The following is a 10,670-nucleotide window of genomic DNA, read 5'->3' as shown; positions in this document are numbered from 1 at the left end:
CAACAACAACAACAACAACAACAACAACAACAACAACAACAACAACAACAACAACAACAACAACAACAACAACAACAACAACAACAACAACAACATCACAAGCAGAATATATCAAAAAATTGGCGGCGTAAGAATTTGGGATTGCATTTGATATCTGCGCGCGCATGCAGCGAGTGTACTCAAAACCATGCCCTTTGTCAAATGAGACACTTGGCATATATATATATGAATCCTCCATCTAGAGATCGTCCTTTCCTGCGGAAATTTCCTCCCCCCTTACACCCTAGCTCCCTAGCTTTTCTCCCCTCGACGGATGGTCTCTAGCGTTAGCAACGTCGTTGTTCCGTCACAGCAGCTTGAGTTTGCGAGTAATAGTCATTTTTGTGCGTGGTGGTGGTGGTGGTGTGGTCGTCTAGAAGTCTGGCTCGCACTATACATGTCCGTCCCCGATTAGCAGAGAATGCGTTATTGGGTGGGCAGAGAGAAATCAGGACTTACGACCAAGACGCCGTTGGAAAGAGCAATGCAATCGCCGCTGATGGTGACCGAGTCGACGACGTAGCTGCACGACTGGTACGGGATCTTGTCCGCGCACGCGGCGGCCGGGTTGACCTGGCGCTTTTCGGCGGCGGCCTCGAGGGGCGCGGCCATGACGGCGGAGATGAGGGAGGCGAGGATGCAGATGGAGAACTTCATGGTTGCTGGTTTTGTTGGAAGGGAGTGTGAGGACTCGGTGTGGTTGGAAAGATTGTGGGTGGTGGTGGTTTGGTTGTAGTAGTTGGAAAGTTGGAAGATGATGATTGTGATGAAGAAGAAAGGGGACTCTGGAGCGAGCGAACGACCTGTCTTATATAGACGACCTGGACACAACCTCCACGGATGCGATATTCCAAATTCCGCTTGTCGAGGTGCGTCCGCCGTGCACAATCTCGCATTGCGAGCGAAGCGCGTTTAGCATGGCTGAGTCGCTTTCTCGATGAGCTCCTCAGTGGGGATCGCTCTGCTGGTTTGATTGGTGGGCGTGCTTGGATCTGGAGATCTTGTGGGGAAGATGTTTGGGGGATGGTTTGGTCACACGGACTACGGGGTGCGCCACGCTGTGGTTGGCTTTTTGGAGTTTGGGTTGTTTGAATGATTTGAATGGTTTGATCTGCTGGCGTGGGGTTTTGCATGAGGCTTGGTGTCAAGAGCATAGTGTGTGGCGTTTCTGTGGGTTTCTTCAGGGAGAATGTCAAGGGCAGGTGGGAGATGTTGTTGGATGGAGTGTATATGTATGCTGTGTATGGTGTTGAGATTGTTTTGTTAGAACTGTCGTATTACATACTCAATGGAAGCTGGACAGCAGGAGCTGTATGTACGGTTAGAGACTGATATCATCACGATGAGTGTCTCTCACTTGGAACTATTCGGATCCCTAGAACTCAGAGCCCCAAAGATCACAGAGATAAGATCTTCAGATATATAGATCTCTATCTTGTGATTAGCTGCCCGCAGCTCTAGCGCAACCACGTCCCAATGTTATACGTGATCCTTCAGTCGTCTGTCAAGCCACTCGTACAAATTAGCGCTCGGTGAATGGCGATGATGGTGGGGGGGCTATGTTGCTTTGCTCCGCAACATCCTGTAGTAAGTTGGTCGAGAACATACCGAAGACTGGAATGCATGGACAGGAATCAGAACAGTATTGCTTCAGAGGCAGAGTGTTGTCACAGTATCTGGTATGTCGTGGTTGTATGGTCACACAAAGGTGTTGATGTTCAGACAATGCGGTATTTAGTGCTAGCAGGATTAGTGCGTGCATGAGACAGAGAGGCTAGTGCGATCGTATGGGGGATCTTGAGTGGGTTTCGATAGTACGATGCGAGTAATCATGATGTATGTCACGATCCTTTCTCGATGCAGGACAGGTTTCGTTGGGCAAGGGGGACTTTATACGCTTTATCTTGTTTGGGGTATATAGGGGCGTGATAAGAGGCTATAGACGGTGGCAAGAGTATATATGACACGAGTACAGCTGTCAAGGTCCCGACTGACTGACAGGACTATCAGTACGAGTGCAGTTCCTTACAATTGTTGATCAGGGTTCTGTAGACGATGTTGCGTTGAGTGTTGACTGATGCTGAAATGAAAGGTGTCACAGTGGTCGAGAAGTAAGGATCCAGCGAGGAAGTTGAAATGTTGAACTTTGACTATGGACTATATGACAGATAGCTAGAGAGTAAGACATGAGGTGAGGTAAGGTGAGGTGGTGAGGTGAAGAGAGAAGTTGATTAATGTCAAGGTAGTGTAGTTCAAGTATGCACGGGAGACCTACGGGAACGAGGGAGTACGCCGCGGGCGCTAGGACGGACTCGGTCTAGTATAGAGGCGGTTCATCAATTATAGACAGCGACGTAAGAATAATCAGGTACATGGCCGTTCTTAGCGAGTAGAGTGATTCGTCTACGTATTTGGGATAGCAGGAGGTAGCACAGCAAAGGGAACTTATATTTACCATTTCGCTATTCTCACCAGCTTTAGACTAGTATTCTCTATTCTAGCTATTGGCTTGTTACAAGAGCGGTCGCGAGCGATGTCAGCACCCAGTAGGCAACTTCATACTTTTACAGGGTACTTGGCGTGGAGGACAGTGGTAGAAGTATTATAGCGACAGACTGTCGTACAGACTGCCCGTGCAACGATTGTACTCTATATGGAGCTCCTCGTGCTATACGGTAGCTTACTTATCTGGCTCAGTCAAGCGCTAACGAGCTCTTGGTGCTGCCGTGCTCGCACTGTCTGCTTCATGATTGTTACACGAAGCAGGCTGTTCTCCGGCTCAAGGTTACAGCGACATCTGAGCACTTTCTGAACTCGTGCTGTGGTGTTGGCGATCTGGCCAGGTGGAAGGTGTTACGGTGTAGTTGATGGAGCGCGTGCGATGGCTATTCCGATTGTAGCGGGCAATTATGGTTTTAGAGTTGGCTGTTCCTTGCAGGGCGGGAGCGGCAGGGTGAGGACTACATGACGGCTCGGGCTAGAGAGTAGAGACGGTACAGGTACGGTACAGTAGAGAGGGTACTCGGCCGCGATAGATTGCCGCCAGCCAGCCGTGCCGCATGATTATCTGGTTCTGCGATATGGTCAAAGAGATTACGGTTAGACGACCTGGTATAGCGCATGATTGAAAAGAGATGGTGAGAAGCAGACAAAGTATCGAGAGTCGATGGCGAAGTTGCGCTAGAGATAGTCAGATGGTGTTGCAGAGATGATCGCCGGGCTTTGCGAGTCGCGAGGCCAGACCGCCTCAGAGTCCAACAGCTTAATCTGGCAGCCTTCACGAATCATGAGTGTCGAGATAGGCCGAGAAGGGCCACGTAGGGTGCTTTGGTGTATTGGATAAAGAGTACGAATGTCTCAAGTGCACATGCCTCAGGCTCACGAGGCCAATAACAGGACGAGGCGACCGTGCATATCCGATAACGTTGTAGTGCGAGCACGCACTACTGGCCGATTTGCAGGACGATGTCTTGCCGTGAGCTGTCTTGTAGAAGATTAGTACACCAGGATACACAGCATGCTGGCACGAAAGGTGTGGCAGCACTGGAACACGATAGGCCATGCGAAGGGTGAAGTCCTCGGGACGAAAAGGGGCATGCAGGCATCCCGATTGCGTTGCGGACGCTGATGGCGCACCCTGACGTCGATGGTCTCGCGCTCATGGGGTCATCTCGGGAGTGCATCCTTCTATGTATTAGCAAGAATAGATAGTGTTGGTTGTTGGGAGCATCAAGGAGTACGATATCACGGGATATGGGATTTGATGAAGCCAACAAGGAGCAACCCGTCCAAGCTGTCAAAAATGTTAGATGACAGCTCAGCAATAATAAGTTGAGCACAATGATCAATGGCAGGCAGAGGCGTCAGCAGCTCCATAAATGAGCAGCAGTGGTTGTGCAACGGGTTCAGGAGAGAGGTACGGAATGCCGAATGGGAGGATGGCGGTTAGGTGAAACGGCCGTGTAGGGGCCTTGTGGTGGTGGTGCTTGCTTGTGCTGTTGGAGTGCTTGGAGTGCTGGGGAAGCTTCTGGCTGGGTCCATGGGCGGCGGGCGCTTTGTCAACGGCAAATCAAGGCCAGGGGCCCCTTTGCTAACAGTTGCGCTCACGGTTTCAGGGCTGGCCATAGCAGGCGGGGAAGCTTGTTGATGACACGCAATCACAATGATCATCAAGATTATCATCGTCATCATCATCATATTAATCACTCATAATACACAGACTGCAACACGGACAAGTGGATGGAATTGCTGCCATTAAGCTACAGAGAGGTTTGCTGAGGAATAGCTAATTAGAGAGACAGTGAGTGAGAGAAAGAGTGAGAGGAACTACTGCGCACGATAGAGTCACGTGGAGAGAACCGGTGACAGGCTGCTGGTATTGGAGCTAAGCGGAATTGGGGATAGTGCGGCTTGCCCAGCGCGTGCAGCTGATTGGGACGAATCACGGACCGGACAGTCGGACAGAAAACAACAGAAAGAATCAGGTCGAAGGCGGTGGAGGCCCTTTTGGCAGGAAGGCACGACTGGTCACTGGCCAACTGGGTAGGTAGGTACTAGGCACTAGGCAGGCACTAAATTTAATAACTGGCAGGCACGACTTGCAAAGGGCAAGCAAGGCAGGCACAGGCACTAATTACTGGCACCAGACCCGGCAGGCACTACTGTGTACTGTGTATGTGTGTGTGTGTGTTGTGTGTTTACTAGTCCTCGCCGCAAATTAGCGACTCATGGCCGCCCACTTTCTGGCTGGTTCTGACTGGCTGCTTATACCATTTCGTGCTATTTTCATGCAGACTTTGCTGCAATGGGGCGTTGGTTAGCAAGGACTTGGTGCGTGTAGTGTGTCTGTGTGTGGTGGATGGTGTGCGCTTACAGGGATCTAGACAATGAGGCAGTGATCATCGGTTCTCGCCCTTCTCCTCCTCCTCATTGACGCTTTCCCCCTAAGCAACGCGCCCGCAAGTCAGTCAGTCAGCAACACACACTCTCTCACACTCTCTCACCTACACAGTAGACCACGCTAGGACTACTCAGTCACTCACAGCTTTGCACATCCACCACCCCCCCTCCCCCCCCCTCTCTACCAAAATGTCCACCAAAGACAGCCCCAACCAATCAGTCGCCTGTCACACACCGACTCCATCGAGGAACAGGCCATAACCATCGCTCGTCTCCCTCTCCGTCTTCATCGTGTCCTTTCACACCTACTACCTGTCCATCATCTTCGCCTTCAGCTTCGCTCTCTACATCGTCGTTCCCTGTCACGCAATGTCATAACCCATCGCCCTCCTCCTCCACGCTGTCGTCTTCCTCCGTCCACGAGAGCGAGCGAGCACGCCTTCCTCTACCTACGTTACGACTCATCAACTACTACTTCTACTACTCATACTCCGCCTCTCGTCCTCAATTCTCCTCGTTACCCGACGCAACCTCCCGCATATACCTCCGTCGTACCTGCTCAATCACCTCTAAACCTCTCGCCCTCAATCCCCTCACCTCCCATCTCGACATCTACACTCCTACTCCTCCTCCTACGACTTCTACCTACCTACCAACCACTCCATCAGTCCATACCCCGTCCGCCGTTTGACTGTTGCATTGATGTGAAAGAGACTCCAATACCAGGCTTGCATATCAAAGAGACAAGACGCTGGAACCGTCGTCCACATCGTCATTCCCCACTCATCAACTCCTCGCTCCAAGATCCAGAGCCTCAGCTTGCTCAGCTTCACAACATCTCCAGCGACTTCATTGTTTCCGGACACATTTGGCCTTTTTTTGACGTTACTGCTGTCGTCCGAAAGCTGCGTCATCAAGACTACTCCACCCTCCCCGAGTTGACTCCTAGTGAGACCTCCAGTGCCCTGACTCACGACTCTTTCCATTGTCAACTTTCTCGACTCTTTCCGTCTTCCACGCCGTTCACGCTACCTATACTCTACGTCTCACGATTTCCTTCTTCGAGCCGTCTTAGCGTTCCTTCTGCACTGCTTGGCCCTTGGACCCGCTACTGCCATTCCCTAACGACTGCTTCAACTTGCCTTTCGATCACTCGTTCCATCGGATTCATCCATATACAATTAATAAAACCAATGAGAACGACACTCTCTACCTGATTTCCTTGTTTTTTGCTTTTTATCCCGTCGACGGATCCCAACCTGTTCATATTTCCGATACGACCACCATCGATACGACGGAGTTCCATCATCTGCACCGGCGGCCTTGAGCTTTCTGCGTTACTCCTCAGCTCACGCTTTGTCCTTGCTCTTTAAAGTCTGTCCATCGCTTCTCCTTTTCGCTTTTACCTCGTGTGTCATCGACCGATATTACGCTCGACAGAAAAAAAGTTCGATAGATCGACTTCCTCTGTTTGACTACGACTCAGTGTTAGTGCTCTGCGCTGTTTATATACTTGCCTCTTTCCGTCCGGATTCTCTCGGATCTCCTTTGCTCTCCGGTACCCCAGCTACTAGCTTGCCGATACATCATTCTCCATGGAGTGCATGCGCAATCAACTCGTTGAAGGTCGTGTGCTAAATGGGCGGTATGAGACCATCTCGCCTCTCAACCATGGCTCCTTTGGCATGGTCTTCACCGCGCGCGATCTCCAGTCCGGTGATCTTGTAGCTATCAAATGCTTGACCAAGAGCACTGGCGAGACTGTCTGTCCTACCAGTGGCTTTGCTGTCGATGACCAGTCCGAGGAGGTTGCCATCCACCACAAGATCGACCACCATCCCCACATTGTCAACTTGGTACAATCTTTCGAGACTGATCATCACATCTACCTTGTTCTTGAGTTCTGCTCCAATGGCGACCTCTACGAAGCCATCCGTCTCGGCAAGGGGCCACTCGAGACCGAGCATGTACGAGACTTTATGCTTCAGCTTGTCGGTGCTGTCGAATATCTCCACGCCCGAGGCATCTACCACCGAGACATCAAGCCTGAAAACATATTCCTGACCGCCTCGGGTTCCATGAAGCTTGGTGACTTTGGATTGGCTACTACCGAGCACTGGAACTTTGAGTCGGCTGTCGGCAGTGATCGCTACATGGCTCCTGAGCAGTATGATGTGAGTGTTAATGGCTATTCTCCTGCAAAGGCAGACGTTTGGGCTATCGGCATCTGTCTCCTCAATGTTCTCTTCTCCAGGAACCCATTTGCTACCCCGACCATCTCCGATCCTCTATTCTCCGATTTCGCTGCCGATCGCCAGTCCCTCTTCGATGTCTTTCCAAACATGTCTCAGGACGCCTACGAGGTCTTGACTCACTCTTTGGCTATCGATCCGAACAAGCGGTCCCTATCGGCAGTCAGGGAGGCTCTGGAACGTGCTGTCAACTTTACCACTGACGATGAGACTCTCGACGACTTCTGCACTGACAACCGCGATGTCATCCCGGCTACCCTTGATCGTGAGCCCCTGCGTACTCCTTCCATCTCTTCGCCTCAAGTTGACACCAACGGCTCCTTCCCCTGGGCCAAGGCCTTGGCAATGTCGCCTCCTCAGCAGATTCGTCAACTCTCCACCATCAAAGACACGGAGATTTACGAGGATGGGGAAGAGGAGATGTTCCCGTCAAACCAGGACTGGTATGGTGTCAAGCGAGACTCGGCATCAGCAATCTCCTTTGTTGACTCTGGTCTCGGTGTCTCTTACAAGTCTCACGAGAGCTCAGATGCCAAGCCGATGGACATGAACCGCTCCAAGCCTGTCACAATCTCAGGCTCCTTGCCCATCAACTTCTCCAAAGGCCCTACCCTGTCCAGTGTACTCGGCAAGAAGCGTGACTTTGGTTCCAAGAGCTGGAGTGACCTTTGGGACGAGGAGGAAGAAGAGCACGCGAGCAGCAGTGAGACTGAGAACGATGACGTTACCCCTATGCCGACCAACAAGGCGAAGATCTGGGGCCGCGAGAGCGAGTCTGGTGTCTCAACCCCTCGTGCAGGCTTGTCTGAGATGAATGCTGCTACTGTCAACAATAGCAGGAACCGAAGCCCGGTATCTCAGTCCGTTGACCATCGTGTCAGCGAACTTACCGGCTTCATCTTCGAAGACCATGCTACGACTCCTCACGTGGCAAAGTACTCTCCACCATCAAAGCGAAGTCCCATGGACCGTTGGGCCAAGCTTGGTGATCTCCGTCGTGGTGTACCTACCCCAAAGAAGGACCCTCTGCCGAAGAAAGAGGTGTCGCCAATTAAAGAAGTATCGTCTCCGCCCAGGGAGACTCCTCGCAAGCGAAGCCGTGCGGCTTCTTGGAGACGTCAGCTACCGTGGGTTGGCTCCGGTCAAGTTGACAAGACAAACAACAAAGATAGCCATGGTTTATGGGAGCGCAAGGACTGGAGCGCCAGCAGGGAATGGCTTACCAGTAACGACTGGCGCCGCCACAATAATTTGAAGGCGCAGGCATCGCAATATCAGCCGGGCAGGCTGCACGACGATATTGGCGATCTAGAGTGGGTTGGAGGTTGGAACGACCTCCACTTGTAGTCTGGCTCTGTCGTGATGGAGCATCACAGCACCGTCTCAGTTTTTCCTTTCGTCTCTTTCAATCATCTCCTCTCAATCACGGTAAGCAAGCAAGCAGCAAGAGTTGGCGCGTTCAGGCATAGCATCAGAGCATTTGGAGTGACGGGCTATTATTTTTTTGGAGGTTTCTATCATCATTTTACAACATCATCAGCAACATCATGGACGGATCGATATCCCCAAGGCGCAATTCTTCATGGGCTCTTTTTTCCAAGAGCCGAACATTCATCATACTATACCCCTCTTGTTTCCTCTTCTTCTACTGTCGTGTACTAGCACAAAGGCATTATTCAACAAAGGAGAGGATTGGGTGTACGATTTACAACACAGTTTGCGCGCCCGATGGGGAATCACACTTAGCATATGGGCACATTTTCTTTGTCGAGTCGGTGGAGTTTGTTGTTGGGAAAGTCTGGTGCATCTTGCTGCTGCTGCTTGCTCTACCACACGAGGGTCTTGGAAGGGGTGTAGGGGGATTGCTGGTAAAAGATGGTTGGCTGGGAAGAGCCAGACTCGTATCTGAAGGAAGGATATCTGGATTATTGGTAGATAGTTCAGGTTGGGAAGTTGACAAGGCTTCGAATTCAGATTTACCCACTTTAGACTCTCTTCTTGCTTGTGCTGTGTACACCGTGACCGATGCTGATTGTCGGGAAGGAAGGAATGAGCCCCAACAGCTATGGCTTGCTTGTACTCGGCTCCCTCGCCAATCCACGGACGGTTAATCGTGGAAATGATGAGGAGATATGCGAAATGACGTGAGATTGCCAGACGCTGAAACACGGAGTCGTAATGATCGTCGCAATTGATCGTCGTGGCGAGGGCGGGGGGCGAGCGGCACATGACCCCCCAATCGACGACATATTTACATATATTATCATTATTATTATTATCCGTATGGCGTGATCTCTCTCTCACAAAGTTCTCGACTCAGGCCCCAGGCCTCAGGCCCCAGGCTCAGGCCCCCTCCCCCTTCACCTCTTTCTTGATGATTTTAGTTAATTAGTCTTTTGTCGATCCCATCCCCATTCCTGACCGCGGCGATCGATCGAGAGGATGGATGGGCATCATTCATTCATTCCCTAAAGCGTAGAGGGAGGGACGGAGGGGTCTGGGTGGGGTGGTGCGTGGGGAACGGAGGGGATGGAGGGGATTGGGGGGATGGAGGGGATGGAGGGTGAAGTGAAGAGGGTGAAGGGAAGGAAAGGGAAGGAAAGGAAAGGAAAGGAGGAGGGGATTGGGGAACAAGGAGGATGGATGGATGGATAGCGTATGTGAATTAATGAATTAATTGGTTTTGTTTTGGTAAAGAGAACAGAACAAGTAATGTAGTAGGAGATTTTGAGAGGAATGGGGGATATTTTTCCCCGCTCGTCCCGCTCGTCCCGCTCGTGTGAGGAGGAACTAATAGTACTAGTATAATGTGTTTTTTGGGGGCTAATTTATATATAAGACTTGAAGAAAGTTTTTTTTTTTCTAGAAAATGTTTGGGGTCTTTTGGTTTGATGGATAGAGAGAGAGAGGGTCGTCTAGCTAGCTAGCTGGGTAGATAGATAGAGTAGGTTGGGCGTGCGTGTGTTTTTTTGTAGGAGTTGTTGAGAGGTAGGACTAGCTTTCTATATATACATGTTATCTTGATTAGGTTTGGGATAGTAACGCGTATGATGTATCATCATCATCATTGTATATATATAAGAGTAAAGATGTCTGAGTTTCTAATGATAGATTTAGTAAGAGAAGTAAGGAGGAGAATGGAGAGGAGAGAAGAGTGAAAAAAGATTAAACGACATGCCATGGAATTAAATTTGATTGCGTTCTGCTGCCAAAGTCCTTAGGGCTCCTATGCACCATCTTGAATCACCGAGCCGTCTGACGTGTATGACAGACTCAGGGGGACATTTGGATTATTCAGGGTGTGCTGGTGGTAGATGGCTGGCTGAGAGGGGTGTTTGATGTTTGTGTTGATGTTTGTGTTGGTGCTTGTGTTGATGTTTGTGTTGATGTTTGTGTTGATGTTTGTGTTGATGTTATGGTTATCTGTTCTTCGTGGTTGTTCTCCGTGGTTGTTGTTCTTCGTGGTTGTTGTTCTTCGTG

General features: G+C 50.6%; 5 protein-coding genes across 5 annotated transcripts in view; 1 reads left to right on the top strand and 4 right to left on the bottom strand.

Annotated features, from left to right (window-relative positions):
- EJ05DRAFT_99508 (uncharacterized protein) overlaps window positions 1-465 on the bottom strand; it is a 783-nt gene extending 318 nt beyond the window's left edge. Inside the window, exon 1 of the mRNA XM_033750135.1 lies at window positions 1-465. This exon is cut by the window's left edge and continues 318 nt beyond it. Within this exon, the coding sequence (XP_033597819.1) occupies window positions 1-238 (238 nt within the window). The 5' untranslated portion in view covers window positions 239-465.
- On the bottom strand, window positions 123-912 carry EJ05DRAFT_478383 (uncharacterized protein). Its single transcript, XM_033744449.1, has one exon. It carries the CDS (start codon window positions 694-696, stop codon window positions 466-468), a length of 231 nt encoding a protein of 76 aa, XP_033597818.1. The 5' UTR covers window positions 697-912; the 3' UTR covers window positions 123-465.
- A 5,478-nt stretch (window positions 913-6,390) lies between these two features.
- On the top strand, window positions 6,391-8,671 carry EJ05DRAFT_99421 (kinase-like protein). Its single transcript, XM_033750133.1, has one exon. It carries the CDS (start codon window positions 6,534-6,536, stop codon window positions 8,535-8,537), a length of 2,004 nt encoding a protein of 667 aa, XP_033597817.1. The 5' UTR covers window positions 6,391-6,533; the 3' UTR covers window positions 8,538-8,671.
- Window positions 8,671-9,714, bottom strand: EJ05DRAFT_99426 (uncharacterized protein). Its single transcript, XM_033750134.1, has one exon. It carries the CDS (start codon window positions 9,417-9,419, stop codon window positions 8,805-8,807), a length of 615 nt encoding a protein of 204 aa, XP_033597816.1. The 5' UTR covers window positions 9,420-9,714; the 3' UTR covers window positions 8,671-8,804.
- A 702-nt stretch (window positions 9,715-10,416) lies between these two features.
- Window positions 10,417-10,662, bottom strand: EJ05DRAFT_502831 (uncharacterized protein; the record flags this gene model as incomplete). The annotated part of the gene is made up of 1 exon (XM_033747316.1): window positions 10,417-10,662. A coding segment is annotated over one exon (246 nt), but the record flags the coding sequence as incomplete, so codon positions are not given.
- Window positions 10,663-10,670: the final 8 nt, after the last annotated feature.

The sequence above is a fragment of the Pseudovirgaria hyperparasitica genome, assembly GCF_010093815.1.
Source record: "Pseudovirgaria hyperparasitica strain CBS 121739 unplaced genomic scaffold EJ05scaffold_13, whole genome shotgun sequence".
In the NCBI taxonomy this organism is placed as follows: domain Eukaryota; kingdom Fungi; phylum Ascomycota; class Dothideomycetes; order Acrospermales; family Acrospermaceae; genus Pseudovirgaria; species Pseudovirgaria hyperparasitica.
This window is presented reverse-complemented; position numbering and strand designations above follow the sequence as displayed.

Excerpts from the sequence above, each read along its gene's own strand:
- EJ05DRAFT_478383 (XM_033744449.1), bottom strand. The coding sequence starts at position 696 with ATGAAGTTCTCCATCTGCATCCTCGCCTCCCTCATCTCCGCCGTCATG.
- EJ05DRAFT_99421 (XM_033750133.1), top strand. The coding sequence starts at position 6,534 with ATGGAGTGCATGCGCAATCAACTCGTTGAAGGTCGTGTGCTAAATGGG.
- EJ05DRAFT_99426 (XM_033750134.1), bottom strand. The coding sequence starts at position 9,419 with ATGTGCCGCTCGCCCCCCGCCCTCGCCACGACGATCAATTGCGACGAT.